The sequence below is a fragment of the Anoplophora glabripennis genome, unplaced genomic scaffold (genome assembly GCF_000390285.2).
Source record: "Anoplophora glabripennis isolate ALB-LARVAE unplaced genomic scaffold, Agla_2.0 scaffold493, whole genome shotgun sequence".
NCBI lineage: Eukaryota > Metazoa > Arthropoda > Insecta > Coleoptera > Cerambycidae > Anoplophora > Anoplophora glabripennis.
Genome location: NW_019416669.1, coordinates 342,346 through 368,655, shown reverse-complemented (window position 1 = coordinate 368,655; position 26,310 = coordinate 342,346). Strand labels below are relative to the sequence as shown.

At 34.5% G+C, this 26,310-nt stretch overlaps 1 protein-coding gene across 1 annotated transcript in view; it reads right to left on the bottom strand.

Moving 5' to 3' along the window:
* Positions 1 to 4,540: 4,540 nt before the first annotated feature.
* The window catches only part of LOC108909662 (cardioacceleratory peptide receptor-like), a 99,434-nt gene continuing 77,664 nt past the window's right edge, over positions 4,541 to 26,310 (bottom strand). Inside the window, exons 2-9 of the mRNA XM_018714055.1 lie at positions 21,636 to 21,771; positions 21,480 to 21,583; positions 16,968 to 17,061; positions 16,658 to 16,753; positions 13,412 to 13,606; positions 13,236 to 13,325; positions 9,765 to 9,945; positions 4,541 to 4,757 (exon numbers count right to left, since the gene is read on the bottom strand). Of these exons, the coding sequence (XP_018569571.1) occupies positions 4,586 to 4,757; positions 9,765 to 9,945; positions 13,236 to 13,325; positions 13,412 to 13,606; positions 16,658 to 16,753; positions 16,968 to 17,061; positions 21,480 to 21,583; positions 21,636 to 21,771 (1,068 nt within the window). The 3' untranslated portion in view covers positions 4,541 to 4,585. The remainder of the gene's footprint in view (positions 4,758 to 9,764; positions 9,946 to 13,235; positions 13,326 to 13,411; positions 13,607 to 16,657; positions 16,754 to 16,967; positions 17,062 to 21,479; positions 21,584 to 21,635; positions 21,772 to 26,310) is intronic.

Here is a 26,310-nt window from a genome sequence, read left to right as displayed (position 1 = left end):
CAATTACATCGGTACGTCACGTGATTTGACAACTGTCAGTTGTCAAAATGATAAATCCCGGAATCCCGCTGAAGTAAACGAACTCGCCTTCTATTCTGTTAGGCCCAGTTCATATAAACGCGAATTGCGGATTTAAAATTTAAATATGTACATGAACTGGGCTGCAGAAAATATAACAGGACTGAAAATATTTACAAGTGACGAACACAGTGCCGTTAGAGAACAGTGTCGTACTAAAATATTCTTATTCTGGGGAAAATTAGTATAATCAACAGAAGATTTCATAGAGAAACCAGAAGAATAGACATTGAAACTAAAAACAGGAGATCTCATAGTGAAAACAGTAGAACAGGAGAGTGAGAGTGAAAACAGGAGATCTCCTGTTAAAACAGGAGATCTGGCAACACTGGCCGTGACCATAACCGTCGCAGAAATATTTTCTACAGGGTTCAAAATATATATGTTCGAATGTTTATATTTTGAACTTTGTATAGTTAAAATGTCAAATTAAAAACTTAAATAAATTTAATTAATAAATTAATAAATAAATTTAATTAATAAATTTAAATTTATATACATATTTGTGTATTGAATTAATGACAATAATGAAAATTGTGTTATCTCTTATAAGAAATAATACTCAAGTACTCCTTTTGGAGACTCCTCTGTTCCTCTACTAGTAGGTACCTATTAATTTCGACCCAGAAAAACTCCATATAAATCTACCTATACAAAATTTTTATCAGAGATTTTCCCAGTTTGATATAATTAATTTGCAATTACAGAAATTTGACGAATATTAAAACTCCATAGAGATAATTTAATACGACCTGATTAACTTTTTTCACAGCCGATTCCAAGATCGGATTTTTTAACGTTCATCGTTCATGAATGAAATATGAATACCGAAATTGTGAAATTGCTGAGGGTTAATTTTTTAACTCTCGGTACAAAAAATACCCCCATCAAACAAAATAAGCATAATATGATCAGAATAAATACAGTATCAAAGCAAGAGATATTTGCCTACTTGTAATTAAGTCTGATAATGCGCTGTATTTTGACGAAGTGTACCCCAGGCTGATATTAATATTTAATAACCTAACTTAATTTCTTTGAACGAATCCTTGTAGCCCAAATAAATTAAAAACTGTCTTGTGTACTTATTAGAATTAATTATTAATTAGAGGATAAACGTATATTTTTAATATTGATGACAGGAAGAAGTTTGTTTGCTACATTGAATTATTTTTTTCCATTAGCCGTAGGAAGACGTCCTAAGACGTTCTGACCAATTATTTCAATTTTTTTAATACCTAGTGACATAAATTGAATGAGAGTAAAGAGAAATGCTTTTCAAATGTTATAAGTAACGGGAACAGGTAATAGTTGAAATATTCTTTCGCTTTACCATAATTTAATCAACTTCATGTCCCACATCCAACGTTTATAGGACTTCAATTTGCAATACTTTATTGTACTTTGCCTACCTCAAAGGGGAAATGAAAGAAATTGGAAGGTAATATCACCCACAGCAAATATATCCGAGTCGGTATTTTACATATAAAGGAATATTTTTACATTTCCAATAAACACCTAGATGGAAATTTCGGTTTTTCCTCAACACCTACTTCATATCCACATGTTGCATAATACAGTTTAATAAAATTGGAAAGTGTTCCTATTCTAGGAAATAGGTAGGTATATAGAAAAGAGGGTAGAATTCAATATTTGCGTACGGTGTCGTGGAAAAACTGGAAAAAGCAGTCGTTTTCTCATCAAATTCGTTCGCATAAGATTCAATGCGATGGATGATATTCTTTTGGGGCAATTATTAATTGTCAACAATTTATAAAATCAGATGAATTCTAAAGTACCTAGTACATATAATTGAGATTGATACATTTTTTTAAATAGATTTTCGGCATATCTTCAGTTATTAAAAATATTAAGTGGAGTTTATTCCTCATCTTCAGGTAAAAAAGACATATCCTCAATTACATGACTATAAAAAAACAGATTGTAGGTATAGTTGCTAAGTTCGAGTGAACGCATTTTTTCTAAGGTTGGTTAAACGGAGATAAAATTCCTCCTTTTTTTAAATACTACTTTATCAAAATTACAAGACTGTTTTTGTTATCAATTTATTTATTATTTATATTTTTTGTATTTTGTTTTTGTATATTTATTTTCATTAATTTTCAAATCACAGTAAATGGAAATGACAGAATTATAAATTATAAATAGAAAAGAGCCGTATCGTTCATCGTTCACTTATAGACCTTTTTAGTAGTCACATATCCAAATAATAAGCAACCCTAGTGAACATTGTCATGAAAAATTTCTCAATATTTTTACTAGATCGATTTTCGACCTTATGTACTTTGGACATAAGTGTCAAAAAATTTCTTCTTTGTCATGACCCTAAATATCGCGATATTCTAGCAATTTTAGAAATATTTAAGAAGTTTCAAACCCCAAGTGACAAACTAAAAGAATTATAGAATTTACATATTTTTTATAAAACAATATTAACTTTTACAGTAATTAATAAATTAAAATTATATCAATGTTACTGAGCATGCGCATTAAAGATAATTTCGTGTAAGCGAAGTAGGCTCGCAACAGGATAAAATACAGGAGAAAAGTTTGGTTGTGATTAAGAATACGTCTGTAATAAACCACTTGAAGAAAAAACACTCGATAAACACAGTCGCACAGTACAACACCAAGAAAAACAATAAAAATACTTAGTAGAACTAGAAAGTAACAAGATTAAACAAAAGAAGAGAAAATACGCTAATGGTGACAGATATAACATATCACCTGCGTATGAGACAATTCTTTCCGAGCATGCGTATTAGGAATAACACGGCTAATGGTTTTTTACTTTATTTAAATTTAGGAATATTCTTTTATACCGGTTTTTGTAAGTTTTAAGCACATTAGTATATATATTTTACGAAACACGTGTTGGTTATTCTTAAATACTTTCAAATCCTTGTAAACATAAATTTATTTGAAGTTGATAATTTTTATAGTATCTATGTAAATAGTACACAAGGGTCAGATTCGGTCTGTATTTAAATTATTATCAATGTATGTGCCAAATTTTATGCTGATGATACTATTTGGATTTATTCTGAGACCATTATTCTTGCACCAATTAGATATAAATATTATTCAAATCACAATTTATTTATTCAGTTGATTCAGTAGCGGTACATGTGAACAAGATTTGTACAATTGTATATCATCTGCGTACATGTCTTCGCAATCTTCCAAATTTCACTATATTGATGAGAAGTCAAATATAAAAATAGAAAACAAAATTGGTCCCAAGATCCTACCTTGTGGTACACCACTTTTTATTGACTTTAATTGTGAACTTAATTCATGATTCATTTTCACCCTTTGCTATTTTGTAAATAACTATGAAATCACACTATAGCACCCTGATCAAATCCAATATAAAATAACTGGGATAATAAAAGTTCAGAAGATACTAAATCGAATACCTTAATTGGATCTAATAAACCAATATCGTTGACAGTGATTTATCATAGCAGTATTAGTACTATGATTTTTACGAAAACCCGACTGGTAAAATTTGATTTCTTTCTAAATAGTTAGTTACTTGCCAAAACTTTTATAATTGTTGCTAAATAGTGTAGATATTGATTTTAATTCGTTATAAGTACTGGAATTTCTAACTTTTGGTATTGGTATTATTTCTGCAGTTTTCCAGGTATCTGAAAATATACCACTAGTAATTGAATTATTAAAAATGATTGTAACAATGTCAATACAATAAGGGATAATAATTTTAATCATTTTTATATCAATTCATCTATGCCATATGCTTCTCTATTAATATTTTTTATTCTGTTAATAATATCTTTATTGGTTGAAAAGAATAAATATAATCACCCAAAGTATTTTGAAAAAATATTTCAACAACTCCAGTAGGCACTAATTTACTTACCTTATTACAATTTTCACTTCGCAGATTATTAATAGAGTTCGCTTCTGCCGGTAAATGTGAAAAGGCATTTTTTGCAGTAACCAGAATTAATCATGTCAACAGAGGCGTGCATGTGGGAAGTGGTGTCTGCATAATATTAAAAAAAATATGCACCAAATTAGTTTTTTAGCTGTTTATGTATTTCTGCGCCATATGATCATTTTATATTGGAGGCAACGCAGGTCTCTTAATAATTTTTAATTTAAAGTTTAATTGATGGAAAAACAAGGTACACATATTTTTTTATGAGTTATGTACTGTTTAAAAATATTTAAATTTCTTCATAAACTAATTAATTAAAATTAAACAATATTAATTGAAGTTACAAAAAAAGGCGAAGTTATTGAAAAACAGTGGCGTGACTGGTGGGCATGTTTCTTTTTCAAGATTATGCTTTTTAATGGTATTAATATTTGATAAAAATTTGAGATTTCCATCGACATTTTAGACAACATAAGGATACCTGTTCCTGTAATATAGGTATTAAACAAACAAACACCCATTCCGTTTATTAATTTTTATTACACTTATCTTAACGTAACATACAAATACACCTAATACTTAATTTTTGGCATGGATTAATACTGTGTGAGAGTTAGAAGCCGAGGCATCGGATTTCTTTTTGTGGGTGTTCGTCAGGAACTCCGATAAACTGCTACTCTGCGTGTTGGTAGAAGATTCCGTCGTTTTCCGTTTCTTCTTCTTGCACAACCACTTGAACGGCGTCAGCAGCCTGAAACAAAATGATGTACAGTTTTTTTATTGTTAAAATAGCTGTTTGAATATATAAAAATTAGCTCTATTTAATGCAAAAGAGCGAATTCTCGAGCGGCTTTTGCCTGACCCTGGAACAATTTGCTTATAACGCTGTTTTGCGCGTCCTACTTTATTAGTTGCAAAGGGCTACTTAATATCAACTTTTTGATCTACGATATTAACTTCTAAAATTAACGTCTAGTATTTAAACAATTAGTTGTAAAAAAACGAATGAAATTAATTAACAAATAGCTGGAGCAACAATTTCACGGTCAATTGAATTGGTCTTTGGCACACATGTTGGGTTTTGGATTGACCGTCTTTTCCATAAATTTCATCAACATCCATCGCTTTTTGCAATAATAATGCGCAATATTCGAAAACTGATCTTTTCGCGTTCGACCTTTATTTTACAGTTAACAAATTCGTGAAATATGATTTTTTTGTAAGGGGTGGTTTTTATAAGAAACTTATAAATAAATAATAAAAAATTAAAACAGTAAAAAAATCTTAATTTAATATCACTATATGATTAAATTATTCCAAGTTGCTGAATAATATTTTTCTACATTATTTTTAATGATTACTGTCGTAGGGGGTGATTTTTAGCGATTGACAGTTTTCAATTCATCATAATTACTTATTTAAAGATGATTTCAACCTATTACACGCTCGAATCTACAATTCCGTAATTATTTTCGAATAGGAGTAGTTTTCATCCCTAAAAAATAAAAAGCAACCCCCGGCACAGGGTCAACTTTGAAGTAGAGGGTAAGTAGAACCTAAATTCAAATTTTGGTGCAAATCGGTGCTGTTTGGGGAAATTATACAGTAACGCCGTATTTACTTCAATGACTGGACTAGATAGGTCGTCTAGATTTTCGTAGGTTGACTAAAAAGAAAAAAAGCGCTGCTGGCGAAAATTTTCAAAATCAAACGGCTTTAAATGAATCTGGAAATTTTTAGTTGCATTTGCAATATTACCTAAAAACTGACGTTCGTGAGAAGGGTTTTCATTTAGATTTTATAAAAAATAGAAATATTAGTTCGGCTTGTGGATTTCTGCGAACATTAACGCACACCGTAAATGTATGTTCCAAAGAAGCTTTGTGGTTACGACAGCCTCGCGTGACGTTCCCAAAATTGTTAGATTCCTTCTTATTCCACACGCCCGACTTTACACCCACAATTAAACACGGCATACAGTAAAGTTTTTTTAAATGAACACTTCCACACAACCACTTATACACCGAATGCCATTCATTCCGAAACTTTCGAACGTACACGTTGTCTTTTGACTTCCCCTTTTTTCCATATCGAGAGAATAAGGCAGAGGCTTTTCGCAATTTAAAAAATGCTTTTTGTCCTCAATTTTCCATCTGAAAAATGTAGTCCAATAAAATACATACTGGATAGTGGATAATACATGGGAAACATTTCTACAATTGTTATACAAAACAAATATTAACTAAGAATTTCCGCGTCGCTAGTTCCCCCACGCCGTATTGGCCGCCTCGTTGCCATGACAACCGCCGTAAATAACGCTATAGTACGATCGTATACGATGCAAAGTAGAGCAAAAAATTGTCNGCTCGAATCTACAATTCCGTAATTATTTTCGAATAGGAGTAGTTTTCATCCCTAAAAAATAAAAAGCAACCCCCGGCACAGGGTCAACTTTGAAGTAGAGGGTAAGTAGAACCTAAATTCAAATTTTGGTGCAAATCGGTGCTGTTTGGGGAAATTATACAGTAACGCCGTATTTACTTCAATGACTGGACTAGATAGGTCGTCTAGATTTTCGTAGGTTGACTAAAAAGAAAAAAGCGCTGCTGGCGAAAATTTTCAAGATCAAACGGCTTTAAATAAATCTGGAAATTTTTAGTGGCATTTGCAATATTACCTAAAAACTGACGTTCGTGAGTAGGGTTTTCATTTAGATTTTATAAAAAATAGAAATATTAGTTCGGCTTGTGGATTTCTGCGAACATTAACGCACACCGTACATGTATGTTCCAAAGAAGCGTTATGGTTACAACAATCTCGCGTGGCGTTCCCAAAATTGTTAGATTCTTTCTTATTCCGCACGCCCGACTTTACACCCACAATTAAACACGGCATACAGTAAAGTTTTTTTAAATGAACACTTCCACACAACCACTTATACTCCGAATACCATTCATTCCGAAACTTTCGAAAGTACACGTTGTCTTTTGACTTCCCCTTTTTTCCATATCGAGAGAATAAGGCAGAGGTTTCTCGCAATTTAAAAACTCCTTTTTGTCCTCGAGTTTCCATCTGAAAAATGTAGTGTCCAATAAAATACATACTGAATAGTGGATAATACATGGGAAACATTTCTACAATTGTTATACAAAACAAATATTAACTAAGAATTTCCGCGTTACTCATTCCCCCACGCCGCGCCGTATTGGCCGCCTCGTTGCCATGACAACCGCCGTAAAGAACGCTACGAAGAGAAGCAGAATACAGACTGATTTCAATCTGCGTCACTTTTATATACTATACATAGAAAATGGAATATTAACATAGAATGAAATCTGATATACAACAACCTATACCATTTGCATACCTAACATTCCACTGTAACTTCGGCTTCCATATCGTAAGATGGTGCTATTTAGTTTTTGTGATTTCAAACGCAGGTAATGCAGGTATCATTTTGTTTTGATTTTGACCCTTGTTTATGTACTTTTGACGTTTGTCATATGTTAATACGTTTGTTTATTGTCTGCCAAATAAAAAGTTATATAGTTAAACCACAGCAAAATTAAACCTGATGGCCGTATATTTATGTCAACACCAAATAATCCTGGTCCATCAACCAGTTCTACCTTTGTACATTTTGGTAAGTATATTTTCATGAATACAGAGTTTAAGTAGTCAACATTCATGTATTTTAATTTTCATAAAAAGCATATTTTAGTATCACATTTAGCTGTATTTCTATTTTAGGTGATGAAAATAATGAATTGGGTGCAATTCAGTACCGTCAGACATCTGAAAATTCTCAAATAAGGTTAAATGATCTTGTAGCACGCAGTATGTAATATTAATGAGTTAATGTAATATCAGTTTTTATTTGCCGTTTTTTCAGAACATGGTTTGTTGAAAAATGTTGGTGTACATAAGAGTTCACAACTGTCTCCTATCTCCAGAATTCTGTATAAGCAAGCTTTGTATTACGAGAAGAAAGCTTCCATACTCTCCAAACGGAAAATGGATTGACAACGTAAAATCCAAACTATCGAAAAATGGTCAAAAGAAAAATGCTTTCAAAATTTGANTAATACAAAAAACTTCACTTCACTAGCACAGAAAATATAATAGCATTCACGATTCACAAACAATAGCCCGAAACACACACACAGCACACAAATAAAACACTAAAAACACTTTTGTTACGGAGCACAAGAAATATGATTTCACTCACAAATTCTCAAATAATAGCGCGAAACACACATATAGCCCGAAAGAAATATAATTGCACTTATAACAGTTATAACCTCACAAATATCGCGAGCGAGAAACACGCAGCACCAATACAACCGAAACGAAACTGACCACGCCAGGCCGGCACGCGCGCCGCCGCAAAAAACACAAGACACAAGTCATATGAGGGATAATGAAGGGAGTAATAAATGTATTGTTGTCCTGCCGCCCAATGTGCGAAGGAGATGCCTTTGTTTTTCATTTTGTCCTTCATAAATATATAACTGTTAATCCATAATGCATAAAGAAATTATTCAATTTCCAAAACCCCCTATAAAATGTGTTGCACTGATTCCCTTGACAGGCAATGATTTATTACTTTGCATCGAATACGATCGTACTATACGAAGAGAAGCAGAATACAGACTGATTTCAATCTGCATCACTTTTGTATACTATACGTTGTATGGTCCGAGGTTGATGTTCGCGCTCAACGAAGGCAATGTTTTTTTAGAAGGCGTTCACCGCTCCATTATTCTGTTTATTTCTGCGTATTAAAAAAACAAACACAATACATTATCAATATAGAATTATACCTAAATTATAAAATTTATATAAAATTAAAGATAATTTTAAATTGCACAACCAAACGGAAATTTTAGGTGAAGTGGTGCATCACTTGCGTCACTTGCGTGTAGAATTCAAATAAGACACCTTAATAAAATATATATTTATTGTTGTGTCCCAGCATCCTTGGCTAGGAAATTTTATACCATCCTGTATCGTGTAGGAACACAATCAGATGTCTAGTTTTTGTAACAACCAAAGTACGTGAAATCGTTCATTCAACCTGTGCCCTTGTAAAATAGCAACAGAATTATTAGAGTAGCCTCGATGCCGATATTTTGAACTCTACATCGTACATTGCATCCAATAGCTTTCCTAATAGACCGGGAGATATTAGACTGAAGTTCGACGACGTCTTTCTCGTTTATGCCTCTGAGAGTACTGACAGGTAACCGAGAGATAAGTACAATAAACTAAATTTAAAAGATGGACTGCGGGACACCTTTGTGAAAATTCAATTTTCCTTTTCAAAAAAATAATGTGTACAGCGACGTATTTCTCACTTATGCCATGTTCGTAAGTTGAAGAGAAGTATCGATTTTATCACAAAATTTTTTTGGCATAAGTGTCGCAAGGGACCTAAAAATGGAAAACTTTGTAAGAAAATGTGAAAAAACATACTTCTCTNGCGTTCACCGCGCCACTATTCTGTTTATTTCTGCGTATTAAACAAACAAACACAATACATTATCAATATAGAATTATACCTAAATTATAAAATTTATATAAAATTAAAGATAATTTTAAATTGCACAACCAAACGGAAATTCTAGGTGAAGCGGTGCGCCACTTGCGTCACCCGACGAGCCGCCACTGTATCTAAAGAAATACATGTTATGTTGCGCGTTTGAAAAATTCATTTCATAAACCAATCCCTCTGCGACGTAGGGGAGCACACACTTACCATAAAGTCCGACAAAAGTGCGTGGAAAATATGCAGTAGATTATGGGGTTGGCGGCCGAATTGAGGGGCGCCAGGCTCTGCACGAACGTCGCGATGGCGATGTTGGTCTGGGTGTTGGGGATGTGGCCGTACACTTGCAGGAGGTCGAAGAGGATGTAGGGACTCCAGCATATTATGAACACTGAAACGGAGAACTTATTCATGTATCGGAAAATTTGATATGTCTGAGGGGAACGGGATGTGTAGCATTTGCATATGTCGTATATGTCGAGGGCTCGTATCTTGTTTTTTCAGGATACCGGTTTTGTGCTCGTTGGGCGTATACATATGTCAGATTATCAAGAAAAAAATATGTATACATAATTTTACTTTATCAAAATTGTGTTAGAGTTATTTTTGTATCTAGAATGCGTAATGGTAGTTTTGCGTTCAAGAATGGAAATTATTTAAATATGCATTCGAGAATGCAAAAGGATTTCGCGTTCGAGATGCAAACAATATTTTTTCGAACTGCAATAAAATAAGACAACTGTTATATACAATAATTTAATTATAATAATTTATAATTTAAATCTTTTGAACCGTGTTTAAATCAAGACGATTTAGGCGGGATGACTATCATAACGATAGCAACCTAATAAAAAAAATAGTGCCAGAATTATATAGGGTGTTTCTAAAATAGGGTTCCAAACTTCTGCTGCGTTTAAAACTCATTAAAATAAGCCAAAAAGTTCCTATTAACATGTGCCCTAAAACGCACCCTTAGGAAGTTATATGCCCTTAAAAGGGCTCAAACAAAACTGTTTTTTTTTCTGTTATTGACAAAACGGTCGAAAATAAATAGAAAAAAATTTATGGGTCTTGCATAACTTTTTACGTTAAATAACATGGGCTACTCCGTTTTTCGACATGCAAATCATATGCGTCCCATTTAGGTTGGTGAAGGGGGTTTTCGGCCCGTAATTTTTTTATTTCAATTTTTTTACAGTTTTCTCTACAGATTTATAAAATCTTAACAATTTTACGTAAAAAATATTATCTTTGTCCAAATCGATATTTCCAATGGTTTTCGAGTAAATTGAGTTTGAAAATTACTCTGCTCTTTAAGTTATTAGGCCAAAAATTACAAAAATCTGTTTACCATGGCAAATAAAAGACTGACGTTGCCACAACGCTTAATAAAAATAACTGCAATTTATTGGAAAAAAACAGTTTTGTTTGAGCCCTTTTAAGGGCATATAACTTCCTAAGGGTGCGTTTTAGGGCACATGTTAATAGGAACTTTTGGGCTTATTTTAATGAGTTATAAACGCAGCAGAAGTTTGGGACCCTATTTTAGAAACACCCTGTATGATGTAATTATAAGAGTGTTTAATTCATACAAAGTGCTGTTTCACAATTAATCCCCAAAAAATCGTCGAGATAGTACGAGATTGCTTACAAAGAGTGGTGTAGTTCGAAGAAAATTCAAAAAGTGTCCGAAGCGGTATTATTGGCACATTTCGAACATAAAATTAATAAAATTAAACCTTCGATGTTATCGTCAGTATATTCCATATTAAAAAGTACACTGGATACCACAAAAACGTAAATATCAGAAAATTCGAAAACTATTACCATACTTGAAAAGCAAATCAGTTGGATACCTTGAGAGATGTTTACAAGAAGCACCTGATAATAGATTTCTGCTAGAAAAAGGTAATTCAAATTACTAATTACTTCAAACTAATTTTGAACAACTTTTCAGGTAATTTTAATAATTGGTGTTTGTGAAGCTTTGAGAACCCTCTAGTTATGGAGCAATTCTGACAACGAATTCAGATCCAGGAGGTACAATTACGTCGTAAAATCATGTGTCACGTGTTAAGATCTCGTCACTTCCTAAATTTCTAAATTTTACTGAAGATTTTTATCGATTTTCAGTCATTTACGGAAAACTGAAGGGTGATGGAGCAAAACAGACTATGGATTCGTGCTCAGGAGACAAAAATACACAGGAAATCTTATGCCTAATGTAAAGTTCACATACCTTTTTTTTTTGTTGGGCGGTGTTATTATTATAAGAATTCCCGATTCCAAAACTCATGCTCCGACATGTTTTGTGATTTCAAGTCCAGACCAAATGAAGATATACCGCAAATACTGTGCTTTACATCTGGCAGTTACTACAAGTTGAATAATTTTTGTGAAGTATGTCAGGGAAAATGTGTTAACAAGTGGTTGGCCTCAACAAAATAAGGAGTGAGTCAAAAGAAGCAGCAACTTATCTCAATTTGCCTCATCCGGAAACTTATAAGGAGCACTCTTAGCCTACGCAGGGGCCGATATTACCACCATTAAACTACATGAGAAATGGCGTTCTAGTACGTTAGCGGAGACAATTATATGTAGGTAAAGATTCTATACAAAATAAAATTTTAATCGCAAATAAATTGTTACTATCTTCATCAAACGAATAAAGATTAAAAAATAAGAGTTGCAAATAACTCGAAAAATATAAACGTTAGCGTTAATTTGAAAAAGATCCTTTAAGAAGAAGAAATTTCCTATAAAAATGTCCCAACTCCCAAATCTCTATCTCTATCGTCATTATTTATAATTTTAATTTAATGTTGAAAATACGGCTTCTAGCGTCGAAAGCAATGCACGTACGGCGTCGCAAAACCGACCTTAAAAAAAAATATGATATTAAATGTTAATATAAAAATTTCAAAATATTATCGTCGACATGGTCGAAAACTCACCTGAAAGATCAATAAAAATTCTACAAAATTGTCTTGAATGTCCATAACTGTATCTTTAATAGACAGTTTAAAAGTTATAGCTGTTTATAAGTAAACATAGCCGCTTTGATATCCCGAGATAGGTACCAAATTAAAAAATTCTATTAAAAATCAAAATCATTTTTTTTTGACAAAAAATTATATAGTTATGGTTAGTTTTGATATATTTTCATTATCTACAAAAAATAACAGCACCTTTGACGACTGTTTATAATAAATTGTTAACTAAATAAACAAATAAATTTTCAAAAAAAAATTCTGTAATCTTATGGAAAATTGCAAATTATAAATTTAGAGAAAGAAAAGAATTATTAATATATTATTTAAACAACCATAAAATAAAAAAAATATATTATAAACAATTAAAAATTTTTAAGAAAGCATATTTTTTAAATAATAATATACTCTGTCTACAGAATGAAATGCAAAAAAAATTGAAAAATATGTACTTAATTGCATTTGTTAATAAAAAATATTTAAAGAAATGTACTGAAAAATTTTCATGTCCGTATATTAAATGTCTGTTTCTAACATAAAAACAGTGCCAACATTATTTTCTCTTAAAAAAATTATTTTGATTACTTTTTATTAATTTTTAATTCTTTGTTAACTAAGAAAATTAAAAAATGCAGATATTGTAAAAGACGCGTATTGGCAATAAAATTTATTATTTCAACAGCATACTCACCACTGACTATAACGAAGGTGATCTTGATTGTCTTGACTTTGGCCCTGGGGATGAGCCCCCTCGAGCTGGCCCTCCTAGAACTGTCGGAACCTTAAATTGAAAACATGCACCTGAGAAGTAAAATAATTTTCATGATCCACCGATAACACCGACTAAGTACGATCTGGAGATGTTACCTAGACGGCCTTCTGTAGCGCCTTTCTTCGGCTTGGCGAAGCTGGTGGAGCTCTTGGTCCATATGGTGGCGATGATGATGGCGTAGCAGCTGGTGATGATGGCGGCTGGAATGGCGAAGAGCGTGAGCGACACTAGGGTCATGTACAGCTTCCACTTCCACTGGGCCGAGAACTCGAGCCAGCACTGGTTCTGACCTGGAAAGTTACGAATCGGCCGTCGCTTTAGGAGCGTAATGGTACACGTGTCAATACGGAAACTTTTCCATAGATGGTCAGGCTTTACTCAGGAAAGTTTGCCAGATGATAGAACAAACGATTTCAAGTGAATGGTTTCATTTAGAGGTGAGTTTCATTTTCGAGCTGTTATCGTATTCCAAAAGTCCTTAGTACATTTGGTATTTCAGTGGACTTTCGAATTTGAAGTACGAAGCTGTTTCATAAGCGTGGAAAACCCAGCAAACCAATACTCAAGGGCATCTAGCCAACTATCCTTGTGAAGTAGAAAACCCTGAGCACGATATCAGGAGATCACGATATTGTTGGCAGATTGATTGCCGATAACCTTCGTCCAATTTCGATTTTTTTCGCGAAAATATCGAGAAAATAATACCGAGTTGCTTCACATAAATCTAGAATAACAGTAAGATTCCACAATGGGGAAGTCGATAGCCATAAATCGCGATAAATCCGGAGAGGCCAAGTGACAGAATCCGAACGGAACACCAGTACCCGAGAATTGGCGGAGTCATCTCGTGCTGTGATCAAACGTCGACCCTGGGATATCGCAGATTATGTAGCCAGAGCGGAAGTCTGTAGCCAGAGTGAGTACTTATTTAGATGGAAATAAATCTACCTGAAAATTTCACACAACAATTCCAAAAAATTTGAATAAACCAAATATAGTTTTTCCGGATTCGCTGACCGAATTCTAACTATTACTACATACTTGCATTGTATAGCGTCCTCTTACTTGTGATATATATATTGTAAACATTTGCAATAAAAAACTTTCTCTTTCAACTCAAATCATTGTAAAAAATTTGTGCGTAAATCAGCTATCTGCAGGATTTTCTGTGTTTGTAGTGAAGAACATAAGGGATAAATTCAAGCTTAAAAATCAGTGCCAAAAGGCTTAAAGTCAGAAGTAGATACAGAAATAGAGAAGAAACTAGTCAAAAAGTGCTCACACATCCAAGGATTTGAAATATTTCAGTAGAAAACGGCTCAGTTGAAAGCCTTAACAAAATATTAATAAAATTATACATAACTATTTCTGTAGTTTATTATTCTGTGAAAACTACATTTCAATATAATTTCAATTTAATAAAAAAAAAGAATAGCTTGGAAAATCTCTAGAAATAACAGATGTTACTAAATTCTAAACTATAGAAATAGGTTATTGATTATATCCAAAAAAATTTCAATTTTTGAGGTTGGAAGTAGCTACACCTAGAGTAAAAATCAGAACTGAAATTTGTATTTTAAAATTTGTATTAGGACATTATTTGAGGTTATAAACAGATTTGTTCTATAAAATTGTTGTGTAAAATAATAAATAATGGTACTTCTCTCTAGTATTTTCGTGTTTTTTTAATTTATGAGCACCCTGTATATCTAATCTAAGATGTTTGTATGACAGTCTCATTTTTTCGAGGGGCAGAACTTTTTATAAAGGGTGACATTTTTCGATAAAGTCAAAAACAAAAGAGTTTCTCCTCTTGTCAACTCCATCCGTGGACACACTGTATATACATTATTAATAAACTTTATTGTACTTAAATTCTCAAGTTTTTACTAAATTATTTTATTAAAAAAGTAAAAAAAATAAAAAAATCTTATTTTTTGCTTTCTTTAAAATTGTTTATTAACGATTTTTTGCATAAAATTTTCCTTTTACATTTTTTAAATAAGCCATTTCGATGAGAAATTCAATTCTCTACAAAATTTTTCCTATGAACTATACCGAAATTTTGCTTCGTTTTCGTGCTATATTTAAAAAACTGCAAAAGTGCATTTTCACCCCTATCTTCAATTTCAACCCTCTAATTTAATAGCACCCCGCTGTTTTTTCATTTTTAATGACCCTTCGAACAAGTCATGTGATGAAAATCCTTGAACGTCTTATTTCCTTCCTTTTTTGCAAAAAATGAGAATTAAAACGTAAGGGTAAGCGCGACGAAAATAAAAAAATTGGCTAATTGGCTAAGTTTGAGTGGCCATATGTCAGTCAATTTTCATCCAAAAATACTTTACAACCTCTCGTTTTGAAGGAAATTTTATCTACTTTTTTCCATGAAGCAATAGGTTTTGACTTATCTTTACTCAAAAAAAAAAACTGGAGGCAAAAAAGTAAAAAATAACAGAAAATCGAATTTTTTGCTTTTTTTTCAAATTGTTTATTAACGATTTTTTTTACATAAAATTTTCCTTTTACATTTTTTAAATAAGCTATTTCGATGGAAATTCAATTCTTTAAATAATTTTTCCTATGAACTATAACGAAATTTTGCTTCGTATTCAAGCTATAATTAAAAAACTGAAAGGGGTGCATTTTCAACCCTATCTCCAATTTCCACCCTCTAATTTACCACTCCGCGGTTTTTTTTTATCTAAAATGACCATTTGAAATAGCCGTCAATTTGTTAAGGAGTTCCTAGAATAACCTAGCAAGGATACAGCCAAAAAATACTGACCATGTTAACGGTTCAGATCTAAGTGCTGTAGCTTCTAAGCTACCCTCCCCACAATTCCAGATTCCCAGATAGGTAATTACGCCTATTATGACAACTTTTTACAAATAATTTCACTATGATCGCCGATTTTTATTTCAATTTTACGGTTTCAAGAACCATCGTTGCACTTTATTTTTTCTTACGTTTTGTCTATAAGAAAAAGAAAGTTGCGAAGGAAATAATGATGGTTTCTGGGAACCGTAACGCATTGAAACAAAAATCTGAGAATGCAGTTAACTTTTTTGCAAAATATTACAACTAGCACATATGTTAGTAAAAAAAATCATACTGCTGTACATCTTTTCCTGTATTTTTGCTGACCTGTGGATCTCTTTTTTTGACCTAGCTAATCTGTTGCGTATCCTATATTGAAAAAAAAAACAATGGTCCCATCACCTAAGTTTCCCGATTAAAGCCTGAACCACCTAGTATTTAATTATTAACAAGCCGCAATTTTTAAAATATGATACGACTTATTAATTAACGAATATTATCGATAATGAAGGACGCTTACCCTGGATGACCTTCTCTTCGTACAGGATTAATATCGGTATGGAAAACAGGACGCTGAACAGCCAGGCGGCTATTATGAGGCATTTGGCCCGTCTCCCTGAAAAACCCTCATTACAACAACAACAAAAGTTATATATCTGACTGGCGAAGTTCTAATTTGAACTCGAGAGGGCGTACCTACGCCTACACCTTCGATGTAATCTTTCGGGCTTGTTTTTGTGTGAACTTCGACCCACGCGCGATTGTGTAAGTTAAAAAGTAAAAAGTTGGAAATGAAACCGGATATTTTATGTAAATATTCTGTTACTTACAGCTACCGGAAAACTTCATGGGGTGTCTGATGGCGTCGTATCGGTCAATGCTCAGTGCCACCAGGACGTAAGTTGATGCGTAGGTGACGATAACCTAGAAGATACAGATTAATATACAGGTGCGGTTACTACATTTGCCGTAAAAGAACCGTCCTCATTTACTAACATGTTATACAAAACATGTTGTATACGTCCACATACAGCGTGTTAAAAAAAGAGTGTAACATATTTCATGAGGTAATAGTATGAACCAAAATAAGCAGAAAAGTCTTAATAAACATGGATCCGCAAAGTAACGGTTGCGGAGATATGGACCACTATTCGTTTTTCAAACATTTTATTTTATTAGGAATAAACCGACAAAGGAAGCTTTTAACAAACAAAAAACAAAGTTACAGAAGATGTTCAAAGTGCCCTCCGTCCATTTCCAAGCAGGCACGACATCTTCGTCTCAACGATATTCGAACTCTTTCGAAAACACCCTCCTTGGTTTGGATTTCTTGACACTTTTGATTAATCCGTAGCTGCAGCTCTTCCAGGCTATTTACAGGAGTACCATACACTAATGTCTTCAAATATCCCCAAACAAAGAAATCTAGAGGGTTCAGATCAGGCGATCTTGGAGGCCATAAAACAGGTCCGGCCCTTCCTACCCATCTATGTGGAAAAGTTTGGTGTAAATGCTCTCTAACGGCCATGGAAAAATGAGCTGGAGCACCATCATGCTGGAACCACATTTGTTGCCTCTGATTCAAAGGAATGTCTTCCAAAAACTCATACAGTGTGTTCTGCAGAAAGTTGAGGTAAGCAGCGCCTGTTAATCGGTTTGGTAAAACAACAGGACCTAGAAACCTGTCACCTACAATACCCATCCAAATGTTTAATGAAAAACGTGCCTGATGTCCAGATTCTATTAGAGCATGAGGATTTTCGTCGGCCCAAATATGCGTATTGTGAAAATTAAACACTCCATTTCTTGTGAACCCGGCCTCATCAGTAAAAAGAATGTTTGCAAGAAAACGAGGGTCTTCAGCATCATGACGTAGAAACCAGCGGCAAAAAACCAAACGTGCTTGATGATCATTTATTGGATTTAAGGCCTGTACTCGTTGCACATGGTATGGATAAAGCAGTTGCTCGTGAAGGATTCTCCAAACAAGAGGACCACTAATTCCTACCTCGGCTGATATTCTCCGCACACTCGTACCTGGATTCTGCTCTACCAGTGCTAGAATTTCTTCTTCTGCTCTAGGAGTGGATACCGACCTTGGTCTTCCGGATAAATGGCACTGTTTGCTCAAGGAACCGGTATCACGCAATCTTTGGTGAATTCTTCCAAACATGCGTTGTGAAGGAATCTGGCGATTTGGATAAGCGTCAACATAAAGACGTCGCGCTTCGGTGGCGTTCCCATTAGCACGACCATACATGAAATGCATGTCTGTTAATTCTGCGTTAGAGTAACCAGCCATAGCGAAAGAAAACTTGTGCACTGAGAACAACTGTCAAATACGTACTGTTTATTTCACTAAACATCAACCAACTATTATAAGAAAATACACAACGTTTTTGCAAAATAAAAAAAGGGGCTAAAAAACATAAAACATTCCATATCTCCGCAACCGTTACTTTTGCGGACCCATGTTTATTGAGACTTTTCTGCTTATTTTGGTTCATACTATTACCTCCTTAAATATTTTACACTCTATTTTTAACACCCTGTATTTTTACTGAATTATCTTCATGTTTTGTTAACACGAAAATGTCCAACGAGAAAGACGTGGTAGGTACTCGTGGCTGCAGCTTGTGTAATTTTGTGCGCAGCAAAGAAAAGAAAAAAGGAAATGTCAACTGCTGATTTTGAATTGTTAATAAACAGAGTGGATCACAAAATATGTAAAAAGGGCACGCAATTTAGAGATGCTATACTCGTGCGAGAACGATTTAGCTATCACATTTAAATTTTTACTTACATGGGATTCTTATCAGTTTGATTTATTTATTTAAAGTATCCAAACAAAGTATTTCCAAAATAGTCCCAGAAATACGCGACGCTCTGATTGAGGAGGACATAATCTAGCCACACGCGCAATATCGTAATATGTGGACGCATTTATAACATGTTATACTTGTTACGATGTCAATTGGAACCTGTAAATCTTAAAGCACAGGACCGTATGCACTTCTCCTCAAATTTGTTCCTATGCTTTGACCATGATGTGTCTCGTAATTTATACTCGAATAGCAATTCCGCGAGTCCGTTTTTGGTAAACTAGTCCACCTGATGTAGAATTGACGGCGGCGCGCTGGTCATCAAACCAAACCTGTACTGGTCCGCTAGGTCGTAAATAATTTTTTTGTATGGTACACGGGTTCACTTAGCTTTGCCGCTTTCCCAGTGCAGTGCAGAACATTGCTTGGTGGGGTATGTTGTTGGTATAATACATATTATTATTTCTTAGTTATTATTATTTGTTCGTATCGTAAAGTGTAATAGTAATTGAAATAAATATTATATGTAATTATCTAGTAATTTAGCGTGGCTCTCTGGAGACTCTTTGAAGCGGAGGATAACGAAATAACTTGGGAAAATCCCCAAATAATGGAACCGGTTTTTGTCAAAGGTATCGAAACAAACTCAAGAGTTTAAACACAAAGTTTAACACGTAAAAAGTCAACGTATTATATTAAATATATATGAATGTTTGAAAATTGAAAATAGTGAACACTGTGATGAAAAAGTTAGGAAACGGATTAACGAATTAACCATGATATCCAAAAAAGGCCTATTAATCGCGTAATTAAAGAAGGGTTGATCACGGTACAAAGAGGAAACGGAAAAATACAAAATTAAAGAAAATTGACGATTTTACCAGAAGTAATGCGGCGCACAATGTATAATATGTATAAAGAAAATAAAGTTCCTACTTTAAACATGATTCGAGATAAATTAAACGATTATACTGATTATAATTATTATAAATCTTTAGATATTTTACATCATGCTTTATTACAATGCGATTTTAAACATCATTCAAAATAGTTTCCAGTCAGACGCATGCGCATTCCGATATAATGTTTTCAAAAGGTTCGAAATCCATTGTTGCGAATTAAATGCGATTGCATCTGTCTGTTGAAAACTATTTCTATACAGGGTGATTCACAACTTATCCAAAAAAATTTGGGAATACATGTGGCATGACAAATGGAGTCAATATCGTAAAAAAAAATTGTAAAATCCTTATAGTTTCTGAGAAAAAAAATTATTGAAGTGGTAGTACTTTCAACTATTACATAACTGGACAACTGTAGCCTCTAGCGTCATTCGCAATACGCGTGGAGAGCCACGTGGCCACAGCGACTCCGAATACTGAAATCCTATTTTACAATCGTCGCGTCATTGCGATAGTGTTTACAATAGTTTTTTAGTAGTTAGTGTCAAAAATGGCTTGTGTGTATAGCAACTCGGAGTTGATGGATATCGTTTCAATTTATGGTGAAGCAAGACAACATTTGTGTTAATTCGTAGAAACTGAGTAAGACGGACCCGAATGTGTTTACACGTCGGTGAATAAAATTTTGAACAGTTGTAACATCAGGTATGTCAAATTATTTTTAGCCACAAATTAACTTAATTAATTAGTAATAACAATAGCGGCAAAACCAATTGAATTTTGCGGATAAAAATAAGTTCTTTTTGGTCCGTTTTTATCACACTTTGCCGCCATGCTGGTCGCATTGTGCGAGGTCAGGTTTTACAGTGAACCAGTTTCCAGTGGCGTGCAGAAGTGTATTTTTAAATCATTTTCGAATTGCCCTTTTTGATTTTTTTCTTTACAAAATTGTATCTGTCCCCTGTACATCCAAAAGTTTTTTTGGATAAGTTCTGAATCACCCTGTATATCATTGTGTTTGTACGAAAAAGAAGTATATACGAGGTCTGTTCAGGAAATAACTGAACTTTTTTAATTAGGCGCTAACAGATATATTTAGTGATTTTCGTTGCGCATAACCAACTCTGTAGCTTCATGTTCTTGGATTGTTGAGACCTCATTTAGATTTCGATAATATTCGTTTTTTAAGTTTTACTCAAAAATCAGGTTTTTTTCGAAAAATATAAGAAAGCAGTAATTTGTAGAAAATTGAAAGACGAATCCGAAAATATCATGATTGTTACCGTAAAGCAGTGGCGTACTATTTTATTTAGAAAAATATGTCCACCGATACCCTGTACCTCCGCCACTGGAGCATCAATATTTTAGGAAAAGGCATGAGATTTTGGACACTGTTTACATAAATACATGAGCCCAATTTCAAATTATTTTACTTACTAGTTTTTAAATTATTTAAAAAAATTAAAAATATTTTGTCAAGTTTTAACTTACGAAAAACTGCCATTAAAATTCACCAAAGATACGAGGTTTTATTTTTGGTCACCGTTTGTGGATCACCCTGTATATACCACCTCTTACTTTTGTACTAGATACTGATAGAAGTAACGAAATGGAATACCTGCAGGCACTTCACCAATTTGCAGGCGACGTTACCGGCATTCCAGCTCACTGTGATCCTCCACACGATGTCCGTCAGTACGCTGACTAGTCCCACGGACAAATCTGGAAAACACACTTTAGATGTAACGTTCCTCTCGTCGATTTATCAATTTACCTGCAAAAGCTAGGTGCGTGATGAAGTAGTTCATCCTGCTTTTTCGCGACCTGCCAAACATCAGTGTGTATAGGACGCCTATGTTGCCTGCCACTATTACTATGAACAACAGCCATAGTACCGTGAACTGCTCAACCTGAAAAAAAAAAATGGAAAGATGTATTTTCAAAATATTAAACATTATTTAAACTGAATGCACATGATATAAAGACTAAGAGATATATTATTGCTTATACCCGCGGCCATGTTATGACGTCACGTGGAGAGTAAATTGTGATTTGTGGATATTGTGCTATTAACAACGCTAACCCATCTTTATATCTTGGTTTTCATGTCTGATGCTTTCTCAGGTGAACTAATAAAACTTTCATGCTTATTGTCTATTAATAATGACTTCTTGAACTGTATTGTTCCGTTTTTGGTTGTACAACAGGCAACCAAAGCAAATCTTTTAATAGGGATATCATTTTTCAAATAATAAAAACATTTTAAAAATCTGCGTTGAAACTTACTTATTATAAAATAATTTGTCCTTACTTTTGGAGGAAACTCTTAATCAAAATTAGTATTTGGAATATCTCAATAATTTTGTTTTGGCAGAACTAGTTTACGAAAATTTAGAGTTCAGAAGAAAACCTATATTTCAATAAGACAGATGCCCTGCACATATCACATTTCTTTTATTTTACGAAAACAAAAATTAAAGGCACTGCTTAGGGAAAATTTCTCATTTTTAAATTTTTTGGACTTCCTGTACGTTTTATTACATATTTGATAACTGCCCATGGCTTCCTAAGATAAACAAAACTTTTTATCAAGAATAACTTTTTCTCGAAAAATCAACAATAAAGTAGTGTACAAGAGTGTGGTATCCCATCCGGTGGTATAATAAACAATTTCTGTTATTTCACTATAGTTTGTAACTACTCCAGCTTAGCTATTTGCATGTAGTCATAACTGTCACAAACTGTATGACTAGTAGGAAAATCTGACATAACTGTTTTGAAGGTGATAAAACAGTCTGTCAAACGATGCACTCTTGTACATTGCAGTTAGAAAAGACGCCACAGACCTTCTCCCAAAAGCTCAAGTCGATTTTACTGATCAGTCCTGCCAATCCGCTCCGGTTGAGATATTTCAAAAGCGACCTCACAGTGAGAAAGGAACAAGAGAGACACCTGAGGACAAATCCTTACGCTATCCACCCTTTTAGCAAGTTCAGGGGTATGTATGAAGTCTTCTTGGTTTGGCTGTACACGAGTGCCCTGTTCACCAAGCCCATGAACGCATTCGTGGCACCGGGACACTCCATACAAATTCCACTTTACATCGAGTACACCATCGTTGTAGACTTCTTCTGCTGGTTGGATATCATCTTGACCTTCTTCACTGGATTTATAAAAGAAACAACAGAGAAGAACGTTGTCGAGTTGGACTTCTGTAACGTCGCGAGGCATTACATACTGAGTCCGTATTTTATATGTGACGTGTTGTCTTCGTTCCCCAAAGGGATTTTACACTACTCCTCAGTAGCACGCTACACGAACCAATACTATGTTGTCCATATTCTCCTGGATACTTTTATGGCTCTTAAGTTTGTAAGGGTGGTACCGCTGTTTATTTACATATTCAGGTCGGCGCAATACCTACAAGTCAAGTCCAAGACGGCTCCGCTTTTCGTCTGCATCTTGCTGACGGCTGTTATCATATTCCATTGGGCGGCTTGCATGCAGTTTGGTGTTCCTAAGGTAACATCATACATTTTCGACTCGCAGGACCGTTTTGCAAAATCATGGATCAAAAAAAGTAAAATGTTCGATAAACCTATCTTGAGGCAATACTGTCATTCCTTCTTCAAGAGTTCAGCTTATATCCTAGGCATCCGGCAGATACTGTATGGGATAGAATTGCCGGAAGAGTACGTCGTAGCATTACTCACGTATTTCATGGGGAAGTTACTAGTCGCCGTAATTTGGCTCATCTTGGCGGGGGCCATCCTCAACTCCAGATCGATCGAAATAAAATTTTTAGAGCTGATCAACCAACTGGATGAGTACATGACGAGAAGGATGCTGCCTATGAACTTGAAGCAGAGGATATCCGATTACTATAACTTCTTGTACCAAAAGAAATATTTTAAAGAGGAGGTCGTCAGCTCCTCGCTCTCTGGTAACGTGAAGAAGGACATGACGTTGCACATCTACAAGAACATGATAAAGAACGTGACCATTTTTTCCGATTTGAGCACTGACGAAATAAGCAGTATAGTGGAATATCTCGTGCCGGAGCTGTACATGCCTCAGGATACAATCATCCAGCACGGGAGTTACGGGGACGCCATGTATTTCTTGGCTACGGGGACGGTGGCGGTGTACACCCGTTCGGGGAAGGAGATCTGCCACCTGCAGGATGGAGCCTACTTCGGAGAGATAGCGTTGCTGCTGCCGGAGGAACCCAGGACCGCTTCTATCATCGCCATCGAGACCAGCCTTGTGTACAGGCTGAAGAAGAGAGACTTTGAAAGGTGCGTCCTCAGAAATAAGAGTTTCCTGAACAGGATAATGCGGCAGGCCGAGGATAGGCTTAGGATGGCTACGGAAACCGAGGAGGAATACAAGAAATTCCTGCTTGAGCAAAGCTTAAAGGCTCCGAGGTTCAGTACCACCAATTTTCGTTTCTAGCCGTGAGATTTAGTTGTGAAGTATTTATTAAATATATTATTGTATACTTTTTATTTGAGTTCATCATTTCATACAACCAAAATGTCAAATTAGATGCAATTCTGGGGCATACCATTAAAACTAGTAAAGAATGTGTAGCGTATAAAAATTTTTGTCACATGTATAAAATAAATCGACTCCTACAAGTCCTACAGCTGCCACAGTGGGTATTTTTATTAAAGGACCTTATTTTTACGTTCAGTTTGTGTAATATTCAGATATCGGTAACACAGACAAAAATAAATTAAAAAGTGAGGTGACTTAGAGAGCCCACTTATCCAAAAAAATTTGGGAATAGATGCGTCATGAAAAATGTAGTCAATGACACTTTCTGTCAACCAATAACACAGGGTCAACATTTGATCTAAGAATAATCACCGGACCTGACCAGGGTATTTATAGGTTTTTTGGATCGCTGATTCCGAATCCGAGGTTGGCTAAGCTCCTTCACGTCAGGTTCAAGGTTATTTGAAGGTCAAATGGCCAAAAATGGTCTAAAAAATCTGAAAAAATTCATACGTATGTTTTTGGGAGTTCAAAGCCGCTGCTATTTTTACCATTCAAAGACATCTAATGGTCGTATCAAGGTCATTTGGAGGTCAAATCGAGAAATATGGTCTAAAAAATCTGAGAAAATTTATACCTATGTTTTTGGAGTAACTGAGTTAAAATCCGCTGTCAGTTTCACCCCTGAAGGACATCTGAATGTCATATGAAGGTCATATCAAGGTCATTTGAAGGTCTAATCGAGAAAATCGGTCTAAAAAATCTGAAAAATTTTTTACGTAAGTTTTTGGGCTAGCTGAGTTCTAAAGCCGCTGTTATTTTCACCATTTAAGTACATTTATCGTCGTATCATGGTCATGCCGAGGTCATTTGTAGGTGAAATCGAGAAAATCGGTCTAAAATATCTGAAAAAATGTATACGTATGTATACGACTCCTGACCGAATGAGGCGAAAACATAAAGGAGGCTAGCCAGTTAAGGCAATTTTCTGGTCAGTTAGGTAGAAATACAAGCGTGTCCAGCCAATTAAGGCAAGACGAGTGAATGTCCTAGCCAGTTAAGGCATGAACAAGAGTGTGTCCAGCCAGTTAAGGCAAGACGAGTGAATGTTCCGACCAGTTAAGGCAGGAAAAAGAGTGTGTCCAGCCACTTAAGGCAAGACGACTGAATGTTCCGGCCAGTTAAGGCAAGAACATAAGCGTGTCCAGACAACTAAGTCAAGACGACTGAATGTCCCGGCCAGTTAAGGCAAGAACAGTAACGTGTCCAGCCATTAAGGTGAGACTTTCACCCCATTTACACCTTACTGTTTTTAAAATTGTTTTCAATAAATTAATCTCCTTGTTTAGCATATAAATTAATCGTCAGCTTTGAATCGTTTACGTTTAGTTTCAAACGATCTTCTAATTGATTTTCTTTTATGTTCTACGTTTGTGTCTCTTTTTAAACACCAGCAATAGTCGGCCAACATATTCTTTCCCCAAACACCATGATATCTTTTCTCAAAGTCACTCAGATCCTGATGCATTCTTTCACCTTGTTCGTCACTGAATGCCCCTAGATTTTCTGGAAAGAAGTCAAGATGACAATCAAGAAAGTGGAGTTTAAGGTTCATTAAACATCCTAATTTTTGGAAATTGTTTAGCATTGTTGCAACAATATTTTTGTAGTCGGAGTCGGGACTTTGCCGGATAGTGAGACAGCTTCGTTGCCCACCGTCACCACGTGTTTACTTTTCATTTTCGAGCGCGAGCTCCGCTCTTCGGCGCTTGTATACTATTAGAAATATGCAACAGTAAGTTTAAACAATTGTTTACTTAAAGTTAAAGGTTTACCCCACACGTACGTTTTTGTTTTATGTTGATATGTTGAATAATGTACGAGTATGGCTAACAGGCGCAAAATGTTAAGTAGCTTAGGATCTAAACGATGAAAATATATATTTTTTT